Source organism: Girardinichthys multiradiatus, chromosome 20 (genome assembly GCF_021462225.1).
Source record: "Girardinichthys multiradiatus isolate DD_20200921_A chromosome 20, DD_fGirMul_XY1, whole genome shotgun sequence".
Taxonomy (NCBI): Eukaryota; Metazoa; Chordata; class Actinopteri; order Cyprinodontiformes; family Goodeidae; genus Girardinichthys; species Girardinichthys multiradiatus.
Window position 1 is genome coordinate 28,745,751 of NC_061812.1, and position 27,017 is coordinate 28,772,767.

At 38.2% G+C, this 27,017-nt stretch overlaps 3 protein-coding genes across 3 annotated transcripts in view; 2 read left to right on the top strand and 1 right to left on the bottom strand.

Moving 5' to 3' along the window:
* On the top strand, positions 1–8,474 carry LOC124857371 (5'-AMP-activated protein kinase subunit gamma-1-like). Its single transcript, XM_047348599.1, has 13 exons — positions 1–106; positions 3,161–3,212; positions 3,293–3,393; positions 3,470–3,551; positions 3,720–3,778; positions 3,881–3,926; positions 4,002–4,056; positions 4,285–4,411; positions 5,024–5,189; positions 5,280–5,317; positions 6,014–6,160; positions 7,126–7,225; positions 7,371–8,474. The coding sequence occupies exons 1-13, from the start codon at positions 98–100 to the stop codon at positions 7,391–7,393; spliced, it is 1,005 nt and encodes a 334-aa protein (XP_047204555.1). The 5' UTR covers positions 1–97; the 3' UTR covers positions 7,394–8,474.
* Positions 8,475–13,258: 4,784 nt separating this feature from the next.
* ankrd33ab (ankyrin repeat domain 33Ab) lies at positions 13,259–22,015 on the bottom strand. The gene is made up of 5 exons (XM_047346819.1): positions 21,813–22,015; positions 19,860–20,165; positions 19,651–19,780; positions 19,379–19,519; positions 13,259–16,063 (listed from the first exon to the last, which is right to left on the bottom strand). The coding sequence occupies exons 2-5, from the start codon at positions 20,112–20,114 to the stop codon at positions 15,231–15,233; spliced, it is 1,359 nt and encodes a 452-aa protein (XP_047202775.1). The 5' UTR covers positions 20,115–20,165; positions 21,813–22,015; the 3' UTR covers positions 13,259–15,230.
* A 2,151-nt stretch (positions 22,016–24,166) lies between these two features.
* Positions 24,167–27,017, top strand: part of arhgef25b (Rho guanine nucleotide exchange factor (GEF) 25b) — a 43,895-nt gene continuing 41,044 nt past the window's right edge. Inside the window, exons 1-2 of the mRNA XM_047348800.1 lie at positions 24,167–24,354; positions 25,344–25,462. Coding sequence (XP_047204756.1) covers positions 25,378–25,462 — 85 coding nt within the window. The 5' untranslated portion in view covers positions 24,167–24,354; positions 25,344–25,377. The remainder of the gene's footprint in view (positions 24,355–25,343; positions 25,463–27,017) is intronic.

Sequence of the window (27,017 nt, forward strand, 5' to 3'; positions counted from 1 at the left end):
TAAAGTTATTTGCCAACTGCCAAAAATAATACAAGAAGAAGAAGAAGAAGGTTTGCGTGGCTTTGTGAGATCCCATCGGTTGTAGACCGGGTGGAACATGGAGTGTGTAAGTTATGAACTTTGCTGTTTCTTTCTACTCTCGGAAGCTTTATACAGCTGCCTAACCGCTTAAATATAAAACATTGACGAGTATGCTAACGTTAGCTACTAGCTAGCGAGCTGTTTCTAGTTGTTTTAAGGATTGTATGCGTCATAAAGGTTAGTTAGGAAAGCTCATAACAGAAGTCACTTTTGTTTTTAGAAATAAAAATTTGCTGCACAGATTTTAAGCTGTGAATATAAAATGCATTAAAAGCTTGAGCCGAAATGAAAAGTCACCTCGACTGGCGCTTTAAAAGTCAGCCAACTGTGTCGCTAGTTGGCTCACAAGCTAACACCAGTGTTATAGTTGTTAACAGAAGTGTCTTTATTAAGCACGTACACAGCTTCAACAACCGCAGTGTTGTTTTTATAACCGAGGGGTTACGATTAAACTGTTAAATGTGTCAAGTGACTGGCTTGCAGTGTGATGTTTAACCATGTTGGTGTATTTGGAGAACAGTTAGCTGCATCCCTGCATGTCTTACACTAAGAGCCAGGTCGTGTTTATACATGATCTTAACTTTAGGAAACTACCTGATGCATGAAGTAGGATGTGAAAACATTATTTGATTAATCGCTAAACGTTGTCCGTTTACCATTAACCAAGGGTCAATAGTTCAGCGAGGTTGGGGTTAGATCTACAGTTGTATTAAACTTGCTTCTAAGAGGTTGTCTGTACAATTTAGCTTTCAGAACACTCAGTAATACATTGGGTTAAATTTGATGTTTCTCTTCAGTGCAAATGCAGTTGTTTTTTTTAAACAATTTTAGCATATAAAGTCGATTTTTTCACGTTTCTCCTTGAAAAACAGCACTGTTAACAACTTTAGGTGTACTCACTATGGGGGTGGATGTGGTGAAGCAGAGAGATCCTGATGTGGTGCCACATTCTGGCCATTAATGTTCGAAACTCTTACACCAAATTATCAGTGTTGTTGCTTTCCTTTTCCTTCGACTTCTTAACCTAGCATTTATGTAGTTTAGAGTTTGCTTTGCTTTAGTGATGTTGCTGTTTGCCTTTTAAATTCAAATACATATTCGAGTTACTTAAATCAGTTTGTGATCAAATGTGCTCATCAAGTCTTAAATCTGTCAGCCTCTTTACAAAATGGCAATTGTGCTTGAAAGTTGTCCAAATTGCGCAAACCGCTTATACTCTGTTTTTAAATGTTTGTTGCTCTTAATGCTCTGTTATGCATTTTTCTTTAAGTAGGTAAATTGTTATAAAATTATGATTTGGATTTTACAGTAAAAAGATAATTAGCTGTTTTTGAGATATGGTCGCATATAATAAAAGTAAAAGATGCAACTGTGATATTATTAAATATGACAAAGATTATATCAGTTGGTATTTTCCTCTCTTCTGTGTGTTTGCCATCGTCACGATGTTGCTGCTCATCCATCTGATTTTAAGCTTCTCATTCACTGACATCTGTATCAGATTTTAGTGAGTGAGTTTATCTTATTGGATAAATGTGTTACTTGCATACAGAATGTTGAGGAATGGCGCTTGAAATATGATAGCCAACCAAATATTGCATTAAACCAGACCACTGCAATACTGACTTAACTATTCCAATTAGATACATTAGGCAGCTCTATTAGAAAGTAAATAATAATTAACAGAACATATTTTGGTTTAGACTTTTTTCAAACATAGTTACTTATACACAAAATACAGGTGGACTTTAAAATCTTAACAAAAAGAAATTAGGGATGCAGGATATATTGGCATTAACATCGGTATTGATCGATGTTAGTCATTTTCTGACATATCGGTCAGATAAGTAAAACTTGGCCGATATTAATAAACGATGCTTATTTCCATCCTTTTGCTGTTTGTGTGTGTGTTTCGTCAAGGGTGGAGGGGAGGAGGTTGGCCATGTGGTATTTGTTTGGGCATGTGACGGTCATTTTTTTCACTATGTTGAAAGTGTAGGAAAATATATATATCTGTAAACATCGGTTACCAGCCATAACCGCAAAATTTATATTGTATATTGGCCCAAAATGTTCATATCGGTGCATCCCCCAAAAAAAAAAATCCCATAAAACTTGTCATGTTCTCACACTTTCAAATTTTTTTTTTTGCATGTAAACGAGGCTGGTTATGTTTAGAATAGAATAGAAATAATCTTTATTGTCCCTCAGTGGGGAAATTCAGGTCTATCAGCAGCAAAGTGACAGGCAAATCGAAGCATGCAGATTCGCCCAAAGGTAACAATATAACACATAATTAACACAGAGAAACCTTATTTGAGCTTATTATAAAGACAAGATACCCGAGGAATCCTACATTTAAAGGAACACCTTTTTTTAAGTGGGGTTTTGTTGAGAGGTTATGACCTGTAAATATCCTACCTGAAGCAGATAACTCTCCTAACGTCTCTTTGATAATACGGAGTAGTTTTCCAGCTGACGGCTATTCAGAGGAGGATCTTTTTACCTTCAAGCAATTGTTGCAAAAACAACAGCTGTTAATGTGAAAACCATATTATGAGCCCATTAACCCCTGCTGTCATTTTTGCATGAGATTGTTGTTTACATAGAAGGTGGTCGGCCGCAGTTTGTAACAACGACTTTCTCATTTGAAACACCCAATGGAAACTGGAAAGGTTTTAGCCAGTGTAAAAATAAAATGAACTTGAACCTCTGCTTATTTTTACCTTCAGTCTGGTGTCTCAGATAGTCAGGTTATTGTTGTAGGACTTGACCTACCACTGACATCAATGTAAATAAGTATCTAATGCAAAGGTGACAGTTGTTATAAAACACCTTGTGCATACACTGCTTTGTTATTTTTGAGCTGTTTGAAGATGATAGAAATCAGGTTGAGTCTTCGCTCTGAATAGCCTTCAGAAACTAATTTTGTCTCGGTAAACTGAAAAGGCTGACAAAAATATCTGCTTCAGATAAAATATTTAAAGTTCGTAAGCTATCAACACAACGCCTCTAATTTAAAAAGTATGAACTGACCTTTAATAGTTTAACCATGACATTAATGACCTTTTTCTTTCAGATTCCAGTAACCATTGACGATCTTGAAGGCAAAAAGGACCTAATCATTGAAGGTTAGAGGATTATAATATTTATACCTTAATCAGAACCACTAAGAAAGAAGGTTCTTCATTGTGATCTTTCTTTTCTTCAGAACGAGAGCAGAATGTTTACACCAGGTTTATGAAGTCCCATCGCTGTTATGACCTCGTACCTACTAGTTCCAAATTAGTGGTGTTTGATACTTCACTGCAGGTAAAACAAATACGTTTATATAAATATATATACTCTCCGGTTCCAATATCTCAATTGAATGTTAACTATCTTTTAGGTGAAGAAGGCGTTCTTTGCTCTCGTTTCAAATGGGGTAAGAGCGGCTCCTCTTTGGGACAGCAAGAAGCAGTGCTTTGTTGGTAAGAGCAATTGTCATATACTTCTATAACATAATATTAGTGAAAAGTAACATTATTGAAAAACATTATATTAAAAAAAAGATAGTAATAATTTTAACATAAATTAATGATTCACTGTGTTTTTTAAATCCAATGAAAACCAATCCAGTTTTTTAATCCAATGCGCAGGTATGCTAACGATCACAGACTTCATCAACATTCTTCATCGCTATTACAAGTCTCCCTTGGTAAGGTGGTTGCCTCCTTTAGTAGCTGTATGTGTCTTAAAAATGTTTTCTTTTTAATTTTTTTTTAACTGTTACTGAACCCGTACTGTTTTTATATTTCAGGTTCAGATATACGAGGTGGAAGAGCACAAAATTGAAACATGGAGAGGTGAGAACATGTAATCACCGCATTTAATGCTTTATTAATTGCGATTAATTCCTATTTTTTTCTTTCTTATTTTAGAGGTGTACCTTCAAGACTCTTTCAAGCCTTTAGTTTGCATATCTCCCAATGCAAGGTTAGTAATAGAACTACATTGTTTTTAATGTCAAGTTTAATTCTCGGAGCACATTTTTTTAGTATCATAGTCAACGTTGTGGTTGTTCTTTAGCCTTAACTGGACTTTTAATTATGCGGATTTAGATTGCATTATAGAGATCAAAAGGCCATTCAGATATGACTAGCATACTTTATTTTCCAGAAGGTGGAATAACTTAGTTCCTTCTTTTTTCTTATTATATCTCAGTTTGTATGATGCAGTATCGTCTCTGCTGAGGAACAAGATCCACAGATTGCCTGTAATCGACCCTCTGACGGGGAACACACTGTATATCCTCACACACAAGAGGATTCTTAAATTCTTGAAGCTTTTTGTAAGTTTCCACAGGATTTACTACAGATATAAGATGAATATTACTCCAGTAGACATGCACCAATCTGAGTTTTTTGAACTATTTCCAACCATTAGTTTTATTTTAAAACAAAGGCAAGATTAGGCAGTTGAGATTTTTCAAACTGTCTTAGCATTTTTTATTAGCCATTAGCACCACTAGCAATACCAAATCACCAATCTGTATGTATTCCTTTGAGAATATAAATCCTTGTCTTTTTGAGATTTCCGAAAGGCTGCAAATATTTTCCTGCCAGCATGTTTTATAACCGAGGTTGAGATCTCAAAAAGATGAAACACTTAGTTCAACCTTCCTGTTATCTGCTGAAGTCTTGCTCTCACTCACTGTCTCACAGCCCGAATGAACCAGAGACACGGCAAAGCAAACTTTGATTAGAAAAATATCCGATTTGTTATGGTTCTTGCCTCCCGGTAACCGGCTACAAGACAATTTTCTCAGTGCATGTGGTTTTAATTTTAGGTTTTAGATCTCAAAGGTAAACAGGCAAACTAAAGTGGGGAAAATACCATGTTTAAAAGAAACCTGTTATTCCTTTATGGTTTTCATCAAATATTTACTGTTTCTTGTACTCAGATATCAGAGATGCCAAGACCCTCATTCTTGAGTCAAACCTTAGAGGAACTGAACATTGGGACGTTCAAAAACATAGCAGTGGTCCGCACAGACACCCCTCTGTACACGGCGCTGGGTATTTTTGTGGAGCAGCGAGTATCTGCGCTCCCTGTTGTGGATGATAAAGGTATGTGGGCTGGCTAAAATCTTTTTTTCTGTTGGCTTTGCTTCAATACCCACATTCTCCTACATTTTAACGTTTTTGTCTGTCTTGCAGGACGAGTGGTGGACATATACTCAAAATTTGATGTTATAGTAAGTTCTGGGCTGTCTCTACCAGAGTTTGTGCTGATCAAATATTTTTGTGTATAAAATTTTTTTATACCTCTTCTATGGCCTTGAAAGGGTTTAATTGTTGTCTTTAAGCTTCTTGCAACTGTAATATTAACAATAATGTATTCTTTTATTATTATATATGTAAGTGCTTCAATGTGCTTTACCAAATGGTTGAAGATAACATGACAGACCAGCATGCATACATTTCAATCTAAGAGCATGTTAGCTTCATAGCCAGCCTAATCACATTAGTTGAGTTGTCTCAGAGTCAGGGTGGTGACTGCACTTTGCTGAGGACAGGACAGAAGGTCCTAGAGCATGACTGTGATCAGTATGAGTCACTGAAGGGTGTAGCAGTGAGTGCCGTCTGATTTCCCCTCAGGGAATGGTGACCATGCACAATTAAGAAATCACATTCAGAGTTATGCTGACGTTTCATCCCACATATTGCCCCATCTTCCCAGCAGAAAAGGACTTCAAAATAGTTAAAAACAGCCTGAGAAGCTGGTTTTGTTTTTTTCTTTGTTTTTTCACCTGCTGCTGCCTGGTGTTTATGTTTCCACCGCCTTAGAGCAAGCGTCTCAGAGTCACGCTGCTGTTTGCTTCTCATAGATGCATTCTGTGAATATGCCTTTCACTGTGAAACATCATACACTGAGAGTTTTTCTTTAATAGAATCTGGCTGCGGAGAAGACGTACAACAACCTGGATGTGACCGTGACCAAAGCCTTACAGCACCGCTCGCAGTACTTTGAGGGAGTTCTGACCTGCAACAGGCACGAAACCCTAGAAGCCATCATCAACAGACTGGTAGAGGCTGAGGTGAGGAGTGGATCTCACTAATACCCACTTTTCCCACGGTGAACGATGACACCAAGACATAAAATATAATAAGTTCCAGATTCTTGTTTTTTATTGTAAGGACAAACGTTAACATTTTTTAATCCATTCTGTTTTAAACAATGCTGATGGCATCACAGGAATTAGATCAGATTGGCATAATACACAAAGGTGGACTTTTCCAAGTCTGCTGTTTAGTGAGGTGGGTACTGCCTACTTTATTGTAAACCTTTTCGTGTGTTTACTGTCTATAGCGTCTCACAAAGAGGCTGCTAATAGTGCCAGCACCAGGTTGTGGTCGACTCTTTGCATTGTGTCTAACTGATGGCAGAGATCCAATCAGTCAGACCTCCTATTATTGTGATGCGATGGTTAGATGACTCCAAGGCAACCAGTCCTATAAACTGACTTTAATAAAAAGGTGGGAAAAAAAAGAGCTGCACAGACAGAGAAAGAAAGGCGTGGATGGATTCAACCATCTAGGCACGCCTGCAACGTCTAGGCCTCCTTTTGGCTGCTTGCGTGGTGGACAAGTAAAAAATATTACATTGCCAATTTTTACCGTCCGTCCCTCCCATCCCATCCTATCCTATCCTATTTGATCTAAGATGAGGTCACAGGGTCAACTGGTCCAGGAGGGAACCCCAGACCTCACTCTCCCCAGCACCATATTCTTATTCTGGGGGATCCCAAGGCGTTTACAGGGCAGGCGGTATATATAGTCTTTGGTTTTAATTTAAGGTTGTGTGTAGAAAAACATAATGTACAACTCTCTACATGTGTGTCATCACTTCAGTAAATCTCATCTGCAGAGGATTGAAAGTTATCCAACATACTGTTCTTGCTAAGCTCACATCATCACGATACTTCTCTTTTTCCTTCCTGTGGTAGTGTTGCCTTTAACATTTCTGAGGCTAATTTGGATGGTGGTCCACTGTTTCCTGCAGGTTCACAGACTAGTGGTGGTAGATGAGCACGAAGTGGTGAAGGGAATCGTCTCCCTTTCTGATATCCTCCAGGCACTAGTGTTGACTGATGGAGAAGAGGGTGAGTACAGCTGCTTTCACGTTTCATTTCAATATAGGAAAGTACTGCTGGATTAAATATATCTGAATTGTTTCCATATTTGAAATTTGTAAATGATAAATGAATTTATTGATTTTGTTTTATTGTTGTTTTTTTCTGTCATCAGGCACAACTTTAGGGAGTAATTAGGAACGATTACGCTGTTTTCAGATGAGACCAGAGCAAAGGAAAAGCACAAGCATGTGGGAAGATAAATATGAGAGCGAATTGCCTTCTCCTTTAACACCCACATAGAAAGACTTCTCCATCTCTGGAACAATGTGGTTCATCAAGTTTTAGCAATACAGCAATTTATAACTGTAGTAGCACAAGAACTTATATAATCTTCCTTAAATTGAGCCAAATTTAAAGTCACTATTAGGTGGCAGAGATTTGAACATGCAGAACAATCACCTTCTCTGCCCCTCTTTACTTTATGAAGTAAAACTTTTTTTTATTTTTTATTCCCCCATTTTGCCAGCATTTAAATTTATTTTAAGCCTGAAATCAACAAAAGCATTAAGCTTTAAATTGGATGGTGCAGCTCGAGCACATCAGCATCAGTGTCTAAACCCCTCAGACCTTTTTGTTAAAAGGTTTGTATGATAACTTTTGCATTATTCTCTTATTGTTCATTTAAATTAGGTGGTTTATTTCAGTGCAGGTGTAGTGCTGATTATATATCATTGTAATTATTTATGTGTGTAATTACAACAGTTTGTGACTTGAACGTTGATTATTTATGTTAATTTTCTAATGCTACAAAAAAAACTTTCAGCAATATCAGAAAGTCAAATTAGGAATGTTTGAAAACATTTTTCTCATTAAATATGAAAAGGTGTGATAAATGTCTGGATTTATTCATTAAGTCTGGCTGTTTGCAGGTTGCAGCTGAAGCAGTTGTGGATGGATTCACCAATCTGCAAAATCTTAATTTTAGTAAACAGTTCCAGTATTTTAAGGTCAAGTTAAAATGTTTTTGGTCATTTGGTAGTTACCGTGATGGCGATCAAAACTGAATAGAGTGGATTTTTGTTTTTGTTTTGATCCATTGTGTTAAGAGGACATAATCCCTAAAATCCAGCATTTTCATTCCATTTTCTAAGACTTTAAATGCCCTGATTTAATCCTGATGAAGTGTACAACTGCATGTAAATGCATAGTTTTTGTACTAATCTGAGATCCTTAATTTAATAGATGTCAAATAAAACTTCTAAGTTTTTGTTTCTAATTTGCATAAATTACCAGCTTGTCCCTAACATCCACCTGAGAGTTGTTGGATCAAGGGAATATTGCATTTTCTTCTTTTCCCATTTACTGATATTTTTCTCACTTTCGGGTCACAGAAGTCACTTCAAAAGCCTTATATAAGCAAAGCAAAGAGGTTTCATACGCATTTAAAGCTTTCAGTAAAAAGAGATCACACCAGAAAACCAGTACAGATAATAAGAAAAGGATGTACTGATGACCTGTGTAGGCTGTACCCCGCGTCACACCCAATGGAGATGGGCACCAGCTTCTCTTAACCCTGCAAGGACAAGTGGATATAGACGATAGATGGATATAAACAGCTTGTTACATGTTTATTCTGGTGTTGATTAATCTTTGGTGATGAACTCCATGTGTTTGAGGCTGGAGGGCCTCTTTGCCATCACCTTAATCATTAGCTCCCAAAAAAGGTTCTCCATATATATTACATCACTCAAAAGAAACATGTTGGTTAAATTTATAATAAAAAATGCTTTAAAACCTAAATCTGCCAGGGGTATGAATAGTTTTAGGCTTAACTATATGTTTATGTATTTAAAAAAAAAAAAAAGGCTGGTCATTGTTGCCTTTAAAAACTATTAAAGCCAAATTAAATAAAACTGGATGTTCTGCTAATTACAATGATTTATATATTTCAGAGGAAATACCAAATGATCTAAAAAGCTTTTAGTTTGCAGGGCCCTGCAACTTCCTGGAGTGGTTTCTGTAGACCTCATGTTCCCTAGTGCGTTCTTACCTTAACCCTGGACCTTAATTAGCTGGAGATGATTCTGACTTGAGCTCAGCAGTGGTCCAGGTGGCATCTCTGCTTTAGCAGCATACACAGTCCACAATACCCAACGAACATCTGAACAGCTGAGGAAAAACTCTCCCATTTCCTGGAAATATCCAAAATGCTGACCCACAAATCCAAAGGACATTAAGAGCTAACAGCACATTAAGAAATCTGTTACCAGATAAGAAATTAAGGAAATAAATCTATGGCTAATGACTGCATTCAGACAGGTATGAATATCTAAAGTACATATTTGTTTTTGTATAACAATCGATGTAGAAGCTTTTATGGTTGCTGTGGTTAAACCTTTACTTGAAAAGTATTTAGCCATTTCTAGGTTTGTTTTGGTTTTACTTTTTTGGCAATATTGAAATTTGAAATGTTTCAGATTATCAACAAATTCCAATACAGGTCCTTCTCAAAAAATTAGCATATTGTGATAAAGTTCATTATTTTCCATAATGTCATGATGAAAATTTAACATTCATATATTTTAGATTCATTGCACACTAACTGAAATATTTCAGGTCTTTTATTGTCTTAATACGGATGATTTTGGCATACAGCTCATGAAAACCCAAAATTCCTATCTCACAAAATTAGCATATCATTAAAAGGGTCTCTAAACGAGCTATGAACCTAATCATCTGAATCAACGAGTTAACTCTAAACACCTGCAAAAGATTCCTGAGGCCTTTAAAACTCCCAGCCTGGTTCATCACTCAAAACCCCAATCATGGGTAAGACTGCCGACCTGACTGCTGTCCAGAAGACCACTATTGACACCCTCAAGCAAGAGGGTAAGACACAGAAAGAAATTTCTGAACGAATAGGCTGTTCCCAGAGTGCTGTATCAAGGCACCTCAGTGGGAAGTCTGTGGGAAGGAAAAAGTGTGGCAGAAAACGCTGCACAACGAGAAGAGGTGACCGGACCCTGAGGAAGATTGTGGAGAAGGGCCGATTCCAGACCTTGGGGGACCTGCGGAAGCAGTGGACTGAGTCTGGAGTAGAAACATCCAGAGCCACAGTGCACAGGCGTGTGCAGGAAATGGGCTACAGGTGCCGCATTCCCCAGACCTGGGCTACAGAGAAGCAGCACTGGACTGTTGCTCAGTGGTCCAAAGTACTTTTTTCGAATGAAAGCAAATTCTGCATGTCATTCGGAAATCAAGGTGCCAGAGTCTGGAGGAAGACTGGGGAGAAGGAAATGCCAAAATGCCAGAAGTCCAGTGTCAAGTACCCACAGTCAGTGATGGTCTGGGGTGCCGTGTCAGCTGCTGGTGTTGGTCCACTGTGTTTTATCAAGGGCAGGGTCAATGCAGCTAGCTATCAGGAGATTTTGGAGCACTTCATGCTTCCATCTGCTGAAAAGCTTTATGGAGATGAAGATTTCATTTTTCAGCACGACCTGGCACCTGCTCACAGTGCCAAAACCACTGGTAAATGGTTTACTGACCATGGTATCACTGTGCTCAATTGGCCTGCCAACTCTCCTGACCTGAACCCCATAGAGAATCTGTGGGATATTGTGAAGAGAACGTTGAGAGACTCAAGACCCAACACTCTGGATGAGCTAAAGGCCGCTATCGAAGCATCCTGGGCCTCCATAAGACCTCAGCAGTGCCACAGGCTGATTGCCTCCATGCCACGCCGCATTGAAGCAGTCATTTCTGCAAAAGGATTCCCGACCAAGTATTGAGTGCATAACTGTACATGATTATTTGAAGGTTGACGTTTTTTGTATTAAAAACACTTTTCTTTCATCGGTCGGATGAAATATGCTAATTTTGTGAGATAGGAATTTTGGGTTTTCATGAGCTGTATGCCACAATCATCCGTATTAAGACAATAAAGGACCTGAAATATTTCAGTTAGTGTGCAATGAATCTAAAATATATGAATATTAAATTTTCATCATTACATTATAGAAAATAATGAACTTTATCACAATATGCTAATTTTTTGAGAAGGACCTGTATAACACAGTGATACCCTGAGGCAACATAAAATGCACTTTACAAATTATTTATTTATTAGGGGAAAATGCTATCCACGCTATTATGGGTCTATGTTAAAATATAATTTACTCACTTGTTAAATAAACTGACCAGCCACATTTTTTGGTTTAACTGGCCACACCCGAGGCCCGATTACATTCTGTAGAATCAAGAAAACACTTAATAGAACCTCTCTGACCACAGGAAGTAGGGTAAAGGATTTCACAAAGCCACACATCATGATTTGATTTAAAGAAATTCCAGAGTGGATAAGAAACAAAGTCATTGACTTTAAGATCAAAAGCACTGCTGAACAAAAGGAACCAAACGGCCCATCTCACATTTGCAAAAAAACTGTGCTGATGATCCTCAAGACTCATGGGAAAATATTCTGGGGACTGACGAGACAATAGTGGAACTTTTTTATTGCAGCATTTCAGAAAGCATCATACCCATAGTTAACCATGGTGATGGTAGTGTCATGGTATTGGGCTGCTTCAGGACCTGGACGACTGGTCGTAATTAATGGACCTGTGAATTCTGCTTTCTGCCATAAAATCCTGATGGAGAATGTTTCGCCATCAGTAAGTTACTTTAAGGTCAAAGACACTTGGGTATGCAGGCTGATGAATTGCTGTTAGTTCTGCCCATGTAATAGGTCTTGGCTAGCGATAACATTAGTTAGAACATGTCTATACATTTTCCAGGTATGCAATTAAGGTTCTTTTGAGAAATGTTTTCCTTGTACATTATATCTGTACATATGTACAATAAAATATGCTGCTTCAGGCTTTCCTGTTGAGTTTTTCCATTGTTTCACGCTGCTTTAGCAAAATTATTTACTACAGTAATCTTACAGCCAGCTCTGCAGGAAATATGTTTGTAGGAAAAAAAAAAAAAAAATGCAGGAAACTGCAACCCCCCCACTTATCCAGGAAACTCGCCAGTGCACATTCTGTACTGTTCATGCATTAAAAGGAAGGAGGGTTAGATCAGTCAACAAGGGTGATGGCTATAACTTTCTAGCTGAGAAGCACATTGCAACAGCAGTGGAAGGAACAGTCTTCAAGACTCTTTTAGAGTAAAACACACATGCATGTATCTAAGTAAGCTGAAAACGTGTTATTAGACTGTTTTACTGAGACAGTCTGAGGCATTTGATCTTAAGTAACATAGTTTGCTCACAGTCTGCATAAGCTCAGTTTAAGCAGTAATCCAGACAGTAATGTCATGAAGCAGTTAGCTGCATCCTCATTGTGTGGTAGGTTATGTGCAGACAGGGCTGGCCTAAGGTTGTATGAAGCGTTAAGCTGAATTTGATTTGGGGTCCTTCTTCCTGTTAGGAACATCACCACCGCTAAGTGTGTCAATGCAGATTTGGTGGCATCTGGCAGGCGGGTTAAGTTTAATTGGCTGAGTTTAAATGCAATAATGGATCATTGATTATTATTTGATGAGAAGTTTTTATGAACAAACTGAGCTCAAACAAAGAAAAGATTAAACTCGTAGCATCGGATTGTAACTATGTTAACACAACAATCAAACAATGATTAGCTTTTGAACCTTTACAAAGTAAACTTGCCAAATCTTTTGAATCTTAAAATAAAAATTGTAACAATTTAAAATTAGTTAATTCATCTATGCTCAAACTGTCAAATCACATGTAACGCCGTTCTCATTCTTAGTAAACAAAAAAAAGAAATTTAAACCTATGGTCATCAGGAGCCCCCTGATGGTTTGGGGGAACTATCCGTAAATCAGTCCTGTTTTATAAATTCTGCAACAGCTTCATTCTTTAGGTTTCTAGCAATTAAGTTAAACATTTGTTTCAGTGGTCGGTCAGGTGGCCTCACCATTGACTCTAAAACACTTTGGCGAAACCTACAGAGGAATTCATGCCAACTTAATGACTTGAAGCTGCCCAGGTCTTATGGCTGCAGAACAAGCCCAAATCATCACCCCTCCACCATCGTGCATGAATGAATAATTTTTAATGTCATTATTAATGATCATGAAATAATTATTCATAAATTTTTAATGAACAAGAAAGTTCTGGACGCTTAATAGAATGTATGTAAACTGCAGAGATATAAACATTTGGTGGATTCAATGATATTTTATTTCATGTTACACAATAAATTATATATAATTATATATATATAATTTTATATATATATACATACAATATAAAGTAGAGCTTCAGATACTAACAAATATATCAGAAACTTTCGCAACTAAATTTATTTAAAACTTCCTGCAAGATGAATCCGTGCACTTATAGACTTTGCAACTTTACAAAAGCAGTTTATGTCATGAGGAGCAGTGTTGGCAATATCACAAAACTGCAGAAGGTTGGAGGATTAAAACGTACTCTTAGTTTCATACTTTCTCATTCACACAGGCTGCAAAACAATAAAGTTCCATCCATTTGGATAAACCGGCTTGCAAATATACTCACAGCCTGTGAACCTTTCTACATTTTGTCACGTTTGTCACAACCACAAACTTCAATGTTTTTATTGGGGTTTTATGTGATAGAGCAACACACGGTGGCTCATACTTACAAAGTGGAAGGAAAAGGGTACATATTAGTTTCTATTGTTTAATAAATACAAATATGAATGTGTATTTTTATTCAAGCCCCAGAGTGAACGATTTGTATAATCACCGTTCTTTTTGCAATTACTCTGCAAGGCTTTTGGGCTATGTCTCCAGCACTACTGAATTTTTATGCTTCATTCATCCCATTGTAGCTATTCTGTATGTTTAACTCATCCATCTACCAATCAACTGTGACCAGCTTCCTGTTGGTTCTCTGTCATAAGTAGCGCTTAGTGTGTTGCTTCGCTTGTTGTTTTATTACCTAACCCTTTCTTGAACTTCTCCACAGCTTTCTCCATGACCTGTCTGTTGAGTCCCCTGATGATTTTAATGCTGCTGTTTGTTCACTGTTTGTTCTCTAACAAACCTCTGAGGTCATTGCAGAGCAGCTGTATTTATACAGAGAGTAAATTGACCACAGGGTGACTCTAATTAAAAATTCAGTGACTTCTGAAGGCAACTTTGCTGCACGGAATTTTATTTCAGGGTGTCAGAGTAAAGGGAACCAAACACAAATGCATGCCACACTTTTCAGGTTTTTATTTGCTCAAATGTTTGGAAACTATGTATGATTTTTCTCCCGCTTCATAGATTTTGGCTACTTTGTGTTGATCCGTCACATATGAAGTAACATCCCCTGAGGTTTGTGTGGTTTTTTTTGACAAATGAAAAAAAGTTTAGGCTGTAGGTATATTTTTGAACATTACCCTACCTTAAAGTCAAAGCAGTCCCTATATTTGTATTACACAGCATCAATAATAACCTGCAATAATCATGCTTCTATATTTACACCATGTGTTGTAAATAACCACACACACATGCACATATATATATATAAACACAAACACCTTATCTGTGGCCGCTTGGTTTTATTAAATGGGTAATGAGGTAGGCACTGAACCTGTAATACCTGATGCAATAAAGGTTCAAATATTGCTAGACTATTTAAAAAAGTGCATTATGTTCTGATACTAAATTGTAAAGGTTTCAAACAAGTATTTTTGTGGTGGTTGTGTAGAAGGAGTGCTTCCTGGGCTTCAGTGTTTTAAAAAAAAAAGACAAGCTGTTCTTTGGATAGAACAGGCATGAACTTGAATGTCCACAAACTCCAAGACACACTCCTCATAAAACAAAAAACTAGAATACCTTTATTGGCATAGCGTGGTTTAAAAGACCAAAATCAGATTTGTTTTAACGTGAATCGTTCTTCTATTTGTATTCTGAATTATTATTATTATTATTTGAAGGAGAGTGCCTATGAGTTTTTCGATATATATTTGTTTCCTACATACTTGGCTCAAATGAATAAGAACTTTGGAAGAAAATGTTTGTGAAAGCAGGAATATTATTTTTTTGTCTTCCCACTCTTGTTATCCTTTTTATTCCCTTTTCCTTCCTTGTCTTTCTCAGCATTTTTCTTCTCCTTCTTCTTCTCGTCCTTTTGCTCCTTGTATTTCCACTTAGGTGGCTCCAGGTAGTGCTTGTCTTTCTTCTTCTTTTTTTCTTTCTTCGGCGTTGGGTCTGAAGGCCTGACCACACTAATCTGAGGAATACACCCGGAGGGGAACACGCTGTTCCGTCTGGCCATGCTTCGAGGGATGAACGCTGTGGCCACCTTGTTGGAGGCCAATGAGAGGATGCTGCCTCTCCTCTCGGTGTCAGGGCAGCACATTGAAGCCACTGTTTCTGCAGAGTGGATCGAGGGGATGATCTGCGAGACTGAGCTGTTGCTGTGACACACTGAGCTGTCTTCTAGCTCCTTCTGTGGATGTTTCTTCACCAGCTCTGGCACTGCAAGCCGTCTCTTCCCCACCTCTGGTGGGCTCGTGGGGCACAATGGACGGGACGCAGTTGCAATGAGAGGACAGTGGATGCTGGTGGTCATACGCACCATGTGGTCCATGACCCCGTTGTCCTGGGGGTCCCGTGGAAAGTTGAATCCAAATTTGTTTTTGATCCGCAGTGTGATCTTTTCTGCAGAACTCTTCTGAGATGTTGCTCTTGCCACTCTCCCTGTGAGCTCGGGCCACTCTGGGACGTAGCTTTCACAGAACTGCTCGGCTTTTGGCCTCATCGTGAGGCAGCGGAGACGATGAAAGGTCTCATAGCGACCTGTTTTCAGAGCCCAGTCCCGAGAACACTTTCCCCGGAAAGAGTCTACTGCATTTATATCAGCCCCTGAAAAGAAAGACAAGGGGAAGGGTAAAAACGGGATGGTGGGGGTTAATCTTTCATTTAAATATGAATAATAAATTCAGCTTCTTTTTTTAGCCAGAGGTGATTGGACTTTTCATTGGCTGGAAGTTTGGTTAGTAGGGAAAACACCTTAAAGACCATTAATTAGGCTGATTCTGTTCATTTAGAGTGTCATCCAAGAGTAAAGTGTTCATACTCCTTGAAATTTTACAACACAAACTTTATTGTATTTCATTGTGATTTCATGTGATAAAATGCAGGTTATTATACAGGTTTGTCAAATTTTTTTACTCATAAAAAAGTGAAAAGTGTGGGACGGGGAGGAGTTGAGCCTCTGTTTTAATGCAACAGGAAGTATTTTATAGTAGGTCTCTTCCAGCTTCGTACATTTTAAAACACAAGAAAATACTTTGCTCTAAACCAGGGGTGTCAAACTCCAGTGCTCAAGGACCAGTGTCCTGCTCCAGCACAGCTGAATGAATAGCTGAATTACCTACTCAGTTTGTCATTGAATTCTGCAGAGGCCTCGCAGTAAACCCTTCATTGGATTCAGGCATATTGAACCACATGAACCTCAGGCTCTCTCAGGGTGATTTGAAATTGACTCAGATTTTTTCCAGTTGTTTGGGGGGTGAGCAGTTTTGGGTGACTTTGAAAATAAAAGTATCCACTGTCTCAGTTTCAGTTTTAAATTTCTAATCTTACCTGATGAAAATCTCTTTGTCAGGATTTTAAATGATCAATTTCGTTCATTGTATTCTGTTCTACTGGATGTACCTCAGCACCAACGGGTTTTCTGGGGATTAAATAATAACTAAATAAAATAAAATAGACTCCGGCTTCCTCCCACAGTCCAAAGACATGCCTGTAAGGTTAATTGGTCTCTCTAAATTGCCCTTAGGTGTATGAATGAGTGTGTGCATGGTTGTTTGTGTGTTGCCCCGCGATGGATTGGCGACCTGTCCAGGGTGTACCCTGCCTCTCGCCCATAGACTGCTGGAGATAGGCACCAGCTCCCCTGCGACCCACTATGGAATAAGTGGTAGAAAACGACTGACTGAGTGACTAAAATAAAATAGAATAAAATAAAATGAAAATAAACTGTTTCTCTGTCTATACTGATGAAATAACATCCCTTTGCATAATGCTGCCACCACCATGCTTCACGGTGGCCCTGGTGTGTCAAGATGGCTGGGCAGCCTTGATCTTCTGAAGCATGCTCTCATCTGAGCACCTTCTGTAAATGGCCACTAAATGGTTAACATCCTCATGCTTTTTAGTTTGTCCTACAGTGACACTTTGTGGTCTGTTATGGTTTTATTTTGAAGTGCGCAGTTTTTCTTCTTCGTGGTTTTTTTTTTAATGTAATGCTGTACTTTCAACCACAAGGCGGCAGATCCTGAGAGAATCAGAGGAAATCTTAAAACTAGTGCCCTTGGAAACCAGAATGAGGTATACATATACATGTTGTTATTAGAAGGGTGATGTATGTATTCAAGAAAAGAGAGAATATATTTGTTTTATTAGGCCATACAAGGAAAACTGCAAATGTTAAAAAGTTAAAGGAAACAATGAGTACATTTTGTGTTTCACACTTGTAAAAAGCTTTAAAAACACTTTTTATTTCATCGTGATTAATCCCTTTAAATGATTTGTACTGGATCGGACATGATCAACAATCTTGTATCTTTTCTGTTTTATGCAATAGTTTTCACGTTGTTTATGGCAACCAGAGAAAGGTTGAACTACACCCGTTTGGAACTCCCTGCGTCTGGCTGTATTAATCCAAGTGGCCGCTACAAATTCCACCTTCCTATCGGCTTTTTCAACAGTGGCTTTATTCTCACCAGTTTTTCACCATTCCCAGATGGGACAGTGCTCTTAGAAGTGTCCTAACCTTGGCACATTGTTTTATAACCTAACCCTGAATTAAACTTCTTACCAGCGTTCTCCCTGAACTGTCTGTGTTTCTTGGCCTTCATGTTGCTGTTTGTTCAATAATCCTCTATAAACACCTCTGAGGCCTTCACCGAACAGATAGATTTATACTGTGATTAAATTACTCACAGGTGCACTCTGTTTGATAATTAGTTGACTTCTGAAGACAACTGGATTTTACTTAGTGGTATTATTATTTGTCATTTATTTGACAAAATGTGAAAAGGCTTAAGGATTAATACTTTTTGACAGGCACCGTAGCAAATATTTCATAACTTGATATTGATAATGATGCTATCACCATCAAATATTGCTTACATTAATTTCGTTGAGCATAATTAGAGCAACCAGCGATGCCTCACCAGCATTTCCAGTTTACAAATTTCCATGGGTCAAGAGTTAGTTGACATATGCAGCGTTTAACAGAAATCTGGTTAGACACAACAGGGAGTTTCAAAGACACGTGGACTAAAATAGGCAAGTGCCTAATCTGCAGCCAGCTAGAAGGACTAGCAAGGAAGAGATTATTGTAGACATGTGATAATGCCCTCACAATGATCCCTTGAAGCAGCCACATGTCACCGAGTCATTAACTGGGGAGCAGAGTCAGGCGGCTTTAAATACACACTGATGAAACATGGGATCAGCTGCTGTCATCAGCTGTGCTGTAACCACTACTCAAGAGCTGACAAATACGTGTTTTTATCTATACAACACACTCACTGCTTTTTTTTTTTTTGAAATCAGTCCCCTTATTGTACGGAAAAGTCCAAAAGTTTTACACCATCCAAGAGATCCTTGTCATCCCTTCCAAGATATTATTTTATCTTTTGAATTATCACTTCTCTTGACTTTCTGAAAGTCTGAAGTTTTTCTCTGAAATTTGGCTGCCTTTTCACTTATATTCACTCATATTCAGTCCAGTCTCTGTACCTGATCATGATGACAAACTGTAGTGCTGTTTGAGTTAAAAAATTTAACGAACAAAGTTTATCTGTTGAAGGATGAAAGAACTTTCAGGCCTAAAATACAGTTTACAGCAGGTGAATAGTACCTTAAAAGTCACATTTTTCTCATATCTAAACTGTCCTCTGACAAACTTCATGCACTGGCGTGAAAAGAAGGAAAGACAGTAAGAGACAAAGCAGTCAAAGATCAAAATAAGCACCTTATAGAAACCCCAGAGCCCTTCAGAAAGTATAAAGAAGTTGTTTTTAAGACCATTGTTAAAATGCCAGAATACTGGCTTCTTGGAAGCAAAACATAAAGATATAAGGGACGACACAAAATCTTTTGCACATTGCAGTACATTAACTCATCACTGTACCAGAAACACACATTTTTCTTTTTGTTACGTACCAGCCATAACAAGCGCAGCTACGACATCACAGCGGCCGGTCATAGCAGCTTTGATGAGGGCTGTGAACCCTCTGCAGTCCCTAATTTCTGTGTCTACACCAGAGTAGTAGTTTAGGAGATACATCACTGTGAATATATGACCTGCAGGAAGAAGAGACCAAATGATTATTCTCAGGTATGTTGCTCATGCAGCTCAGTTATTAGAACTGTGGTAATTTACCTTAACTTTACAGCATTTATTCAGTATAATTATTGCATTTCATTGCTCTCACCTCCTTGTGATGCAATCATTAGTGCTGTGTTGCCTTCATTGTCCTGGTGATTTATGTCCATAAAGGGACAGCTGTGGAGCCCGTGCACAATGTCAAGAAAACCCTTGCAACAAGCCACCATCAGGCCATTCTGTTGGTAGAAATCAGAGACAGTAATTACACTGGGTTTCAAAGCTAAAAGCTACTCTCATCATAAATTGCACTCTCACCCATCCATTGATGTCCAGCTCCATCACCTCCTCCTTTGTCACCCCTCTCTCCAGAACTTTCTGCAGAGCGGCGGAGTCATTGCAGGCGCACGCCTCATACACGGTGTTAGCTGCCCTGCTGTTTGCTGCCCCCTGTGTGTAGTCAGGCAGCACAGAGTCATCGGAGAGGATGCTTTCAGAGTCTGAGTCTCGTCCTGATGTGTTGTCATCATCTGGACCTGAGCCCAGGTGGGGGTCCTCTGCGGCAGTGGCCATCCTCCAACAGAACCGCTGGAATGGGACTCACTCGAGCTCGTTTGGTCACATCTGTAAAGCAAATTAAACATGAAAGCAAAAAATAAACAAAGACGCTGAAAGCAGCAAGAGGACCCGGTGGCCATCAGAACATTAGTGAACAAACAGCATCATGAAGACCAGGAACACAGCAGTTGTGGAGAGCAGAGTTTGGTTATAAAACGATATCCAGCACTTTAAATATCCCACAGAGCTCTGGTCAATATGTGCAACATTCAGTATTGCGCAACTGTAAACCTGTGAAGATAAACTAAGCAAGAAGAGCTTTAATCAGATAGGCATGGTAACTTTGGATGAGCTGCAGTGATCCAGAGCTCAGGTGGAAAAACCTAAAGACAGAACAACTGTTAGCCGTGCACTCCTCAAATCTATCCTTTATGGAAGAATGGCAACATTCCTTTGTTGAAAGGAAGTCATGTTTGTGAAACTAACTCTGAATGTCACTCTGAGCACAACACCCCCACAGTAAAGCACGGTGGTGGCAATGTTATGCTGTGGAAAGGCTTTTCTTCAGAGGAGACAGAAAAGCTGATAAAAGTTGAATTGGAGATTGATGGAGACAAATACAGGGAACAAAACATGTTAGGGGCACCTTCCAGTCAGACATCAACACTTAACATACAGCTAGAGCTGCAGGGAAATGGTTTGGATCAACCCAAATTCATAGGATAAAATGGCCCAGTCAAAGTCCAGACCTAAATCCTACTGAGAATCTGTGCCAAGACCTGAAAATAATGTTCACAGATGCACTTCATCCAATCTGACTGAACGTTCAGCTATTTTGTAAAGATGACCTGGCAAAATGTTCTTTCATGTGTGAAGCTGGTAGAGATAAACCTCAACGATTGGTTGCTATAACTGCAGTAAATGTGGTTCCAAGTATCAAATGCACACCACACTTTTCAGAATTTATTTGTGAATTATTTAGAAAAGCATCTATAATTCCTTCTACTTTACAAAAATGTATTTGTCCAATAAATTAATTCTCAATAAAATACATTGAGGTTTGTGGCTGTAATGAGACAAAATGTGGAAAAGTTCAAGGGGCAGCACTGTTGCAGGGTACTGTATCATGTCAAATTACAATGTTGTGTTTCAACACACTTCAAATCAGATTTTAGATCTGCTTCTTGAAAACAAATCAAGGGTTGACTTATTGACAGGTTGGGAAGGAGCTGTAAGAGTCAAGGATTATGACTCTTATGTCGCTGTGTGCCACAGATATAACGCCATCAGATCAGTGTGCCTTTACTGGGGAGTAAGTGGATCAGCAGTAATGCGTTGCAGAACTCAGCCGGGTTAAACGAGGAAACACTCACAGCAGAATAAACACGTTCACTGTTACTGATTTCTGAAAACATCAAACTCTTCTCAAACCAATTTACAACTTTTGTGGGGGGACTTTTTGACTCCAATTGAATCACTTATGTCACAAACAAAAATCTGATCATAAAAAAAAGTTATTTGGTGCCTACATTCAATGTAAAATTTGAATTTTTTATATTTTAATCCTTTAAATAAACCAGTGTCAATATATGTTTTTTAGGATTGCAATTGTGTCTTAATGTGTCAGACATTTTCAAATAGTTTGGAGAAAGGAGAAATCGAGTTGCAGGGTCTACCACATACATACACAGATACATGTGAAGATAAACTTACCAATAAAGGGTAACAGCTCAGCTATGAGTTGTTACAATCCAGCATTACACCTCCGTCGTTTCCTCTAAATAACGTCTGATTTCTCCCAGTGTTATTCCAGAACAGCTGTCACAGCTCCCTAAAGTTTCTGCAAGCAGATGGACATTACCCATTTCCGAGCCATCATAGAAAACTGGGAGAAGTCTTCACAGAGTCCTAACGGAGACACTGTTTACTTATCTCCTGTGTTCAGCTCATCCCTTCTAAAACAGCTTTGAGTAGAGGGGATTACTTTCCACTCAGACCAATTTAATATTGTTTCCTTTATCGCTTCTAAGCTAAAATTATTTTTCTATTTTCTTATTTTCATATTCAGAACACATGATTCATTTAAATCCAATTTGGCCTTAAAAACAGCCGTTCATGATGATATTTAATTAAAAACAGCACAGCCCGGAAGAAAATAAAACCCTACAGCAACATCGTCTCTAGTGATTTGTTTATATAAAAATGATAAATTGTTCTTTATTTCTCCAGATTTATTTTTAAAGTAAAATTAAAAGGCCGCATGTACTGGATTTTGCAATCTACCAGCTATCAGGTAATTAATTAAAATGCAATGTAATAAAACAAGTGTAAGCTGCTTATGAAGCAGAATTCAATCAATTTATTAGACAGTGAAATCCCTTCAGGTGTGACCAAAGTGCTCTGAACTGATCCAGGAGCACCGCAGCTCAACAAAAGTCAGGGGAAAGCAACTCCAGGTGAGTCTCAGGCTTAGTATTTCGGGGGTCTCTTAGAGGGTTTACATATCAGACTTCAGCTCTGACAATATGGTCACGATCAGTCAAAAAGATCCAGGATGAGCGCGGTGAAAACAGCTTTATCTTATTTAATCCTGAAATAGCTTTGTGACGTAAGCCTCAGTCAGAAATTAAAAACAACAATGCAAAAGTATTTGAACCCCTTGAACTTTTTCCCATGTTTGTCACATTGAAACTACAAACTTCAGTGGTTTTATGTGAAAGAACAACATAATGTCATATAATTGTGTTGGGACATGAAAATGGGATATGGTGTTCAACATTTGTAAAACACATCAATCTTAAAAATGTGGCAATCATTTGCCTTCAGAGGTCACCTGATTATAATTGAGGTCCATATGTGTGAAATCCTATGATAACTCTGGAGGAGTTGTAGAAATTGGGACTAACACATATGCACACTAACACGTTGCAGAGTTCAGGACTAACACATTCTGCTCAAGAGGCAGAATGTGTTAGTCCTGAACTCTGCAAATCAGGCCTTTATGCAAATGAAAGCCATGACAAGTCGCATTTGGAGTTTCCCACAAGCGTAGAAAAAGGTCCTCTTGTAAGATATACCAAAATTAATATTTATACATAAAGATTTAAAAACACATATGCTAGCTTTGGTAAATTTTCTTTTTTTCCCCTGCAACATCTACATTGCATGTAGCGGCACTAAGTAACATAATATTTTTATTCAGTAATTTTATTTTATGCTTTTAGTTGGTAGTTTGCTGCAACCTTTGCACATGTAATGTTCCATATAAGAAAATGTTTTAATGTCTTTAAATAAAAGTTTGATGTTTTTCATTGTTACTAAATACCAACAGAAAAACAAAATTGTGGTTCATCTAAGAAATCCCCCAAAAAACACATTTGTTACAATAAGCAATTATAAATGTTGAAAAGCTGTTTTATTTATCATGCAGGTTTTAAGGCTGTTCCCTAATTGTATTCAATGGAGGCCAATGCAAAAATGTCTCTTTTGATTGTAAGTTTGTTTGTGTAGTTCAAAGCATATTTGTGTGGAATGGCCTAGTCAAAGTCCAAAACTAAATCCAAATGAGAATCTGTGGAGAGGCTTGAAAAATTTATGTTCACAGATGTTTTCCATCCAATCTGACAGAAGTTGAGCTGTTTTTCAAAAAAAGGTTTTACACGAGCAAAGCTGGTAGAGACATACTGCAAAATGACATGCAGCTGTGATCGCAGCAAAAGGTGGTTCAACAAAGTATTGATTTAGATTTTATTTATAAAAACTTTGAAAACCTCCTATCCTCCTCCTGTCCTTTCACTTCTCATACACCAGCTTGTGTAGGTCAGTGACACACATTTAATGAATATATTTCTGAATAAAATGCATTCAAGTTTGTTGTAACGTGACAAAAAGTGAAAGGTTGAGGGTTGTGAATACTTTTGCAAAGCACTACATGTTTGTACCCCAGACTGTTTTTCACAGACTGAAAGCAGGATCTGTGGGATGTGACCAGACCTGCCTGGATTGATCGACCACCAGTCATCCACAAAGACCTGAGGAGAGAAGTCTGCAGTTTGTTGTCCTCTTGAAACCAAGGGAGGAAGAAAGAGCTGCAGGAGAGAGGGAATTGTCTTCTTTTACCTGTTTGTCAGAGTGGGATGATGCAGAAGTTTCTCTGAAACCCTGTAAAAAAACTTCTCTGCAATTGATGAGATGAAACCAAATAATCGACGAGGGAAGGATTCAAGAGGAAAAAGGATTTGAGGGACCTGACAAAGTGAGTCTTTTTAGGCCGTGGCACCAAGCTTTCAGAATATCTTTTACTATTATTGTCAGAAGTACAATGACATTGAGAAAAAAAAACTATCTGGTCTGTGCATAAGATGTGAATAATTCATGTAAATTAGAAAAATAGAAGCAGTTAAAAAGCATAAATAAAAACACATGTACACACATTAATATTGATTGCACATTTTCATTATTGCATCTTCATGACATTCCGGCTGTGTTGAGTTTATCTTTTACTGTTGGATTGAAACGGTTTCAGAATTTTCTTCTTCCTGCTTTAATTGATCTGTAGCGTCTGCCTGACGGTACCGATCAGAGCATGATCCAGGTGAAAAGTGTTCTTTATGATGGTTTGGGCTTCTCAAGTGTAACGATAGTTAAAGTAACATTGGAGCTGCTCTCAGTAATCAGTACACAAAGGCAACATTTATTTAATATCTAATTGAGGAAGATATTTTATTACATAAAGATGCCAGAGCATTTAGGGTTTTTACAACCAGTGGTTCTTTCTTAGTGGTTCAGTTTAAAATCAATTATGGATATGTCTACTCAACTATAACATGTTGCTGGGTTTTCCTTGTCTGCATTTCTTTATTTGTTTTTAAAATGATTCAGATTTGAATTAGATTTTACAAATAAAGTAGAAACCAGGTAAATAAATATACACATATATATTGCTATCTGTTCTCTTTGACTTGAGGAGTTCATGTTGTTCAGTTTTAGGCTCACTTATTTTTTGCCCCTCAGAGAAATTCCACAGATGAGATAAGAGACCTCTTTATTTGACAGATAACCAAGTAAAAGACTTAAGAAAGGTGAAACAGTAACAAAGACATATAATCACCCCTTTCTCTTCTACTCAAGCCTGTTTACATCTGAATGTACTATTCTTTATCTCGTTACATTTTCTTCAAATCACGTTTTCTTTCTTCTGTCTTCCTGACCTGCTCACTCAGTTTTTTTTGTTGTGTGGATAAGATTTCAGAAAGCAGCAGTGAAACTGTGCCGTCAGATGAGGACTATCAGGACGTCAGAACACAGCTCAAGTGTGCCAGGATGTCCAGCATGGCAGCAAGATGCAAAGGTACAACAGAAAGGTACAGGGCCTTACAAACATATTCATACCCCTTGAACTTTTCCACATTTTGTCACATTTAAACCACAAACTTCAAAGTCATTTATTAGTATTTTATGTGAGTGACCCACACAAAGCCTAAAGCATAAAGAAAATCATCAAGTTTGCAATTAAAAGTCCGCAGCCCCCTGCTCTAATAGTTTGTAGAAACACCTTGTGCTGCAGTTACAGCTGCAAGTATTTTGGGGTATGTCTCTACAAGCTTTGCACATCTGGAAACTGACATTTTTGCCCATTCTTTGCATAATAGCTCAAGCTGATTCAGACTAGATGGATTATATCTCATCCTTACCCACAGACTCCTAATTGGATTAAGGTCTGGATTTTTAATTGCATCATTCTAAAACATGAATATCCTTGCCCTGCATTCAGCTCCATCTATCGCATCAACTCTGAGCACCTTCCCTGTCTCTGCTGTAGAAAAACATCACCTCAGCATGATGCTGCCACCACCATGTGTCACTGTTGGGATGGTGTGTTCAGGGTGATGTGTAGTTTTAATGCTCCTCCACACACAGCGTTTTCCATGTAGACCAAAATGATAAATTATGGTCTCAGCTGAGTGGAGCATCTTCATCATTTGTGGAGAGCACAAAAGATTATACAACCTGAGGCCTTCACAGAACAGCTGGATTTATACTGAGATTTAGTTACACTCAGATGGACTCCATCTACTAACTGACTCCACTGGCTTAGCAAAGTACACTAAGGTTTGTGGTTGTAACATGGCAAGATCTAAAAGATTTCTAGGGATATGAAAACTTTTTCAAGAGACTGTACAGTTGTTTTCCTGTTAATAAAAACAAATAGACCTATGTCTTTAAGAGTTGGGCTCAAATTTGTTGGGTTCAGCTGATATTCAGGCCCAAGCTAGTTGTTTCTGTTTTCATTATGTTAATCTTTAATGAAAATATGTGATATTTATGTTGAGTGAAAATCTGTAAAGTCTCTGCCACTGTTTGTGGGTCAGTAGCTAAAGGGTAAGGAGTAACAGACTGCTTTCTGCTGCCTGCACCTCTTTGGTCCCCCTTGAAGGGGAGCTGTGCTCACATCAGTCATATTTGTTGAGAAGTGCTCTGCTGTGCAAAAAGAGAAAAACAGAGTGACCAGAGGCAAGGATCTCATATTACACTGTCTTGATGATTAATTACAGACTTATAAAGCTTGTGTTTGCTTGCATTAACAGGCATGCACATATTATATTAATATTTTCTGCATTGTGAAAAGATCTGTTTGAGAAGTTTGTTGAACAATAAATTGATGTTTGCATGTGACTGTGCTCTGTCTGAACACAGAACCGTGTTTATGCAGACACAAGCAGACGCTTTTACTTTGTTCTGTGCAGACTTTTTCCATGTTTAGGTTTGTTTGAGTTTATGCACAAATGTGTTTACATCTAATCCTGTTTGTGGTGGGTTTAAACAGCTGTGCTCAGATCATGAATCCTTAATCTTGGCTTTCAGATGAAATCTTTCTGCTTCAGTCCTGCCTGCTCAGAGTTGTATCTATCTGATTTA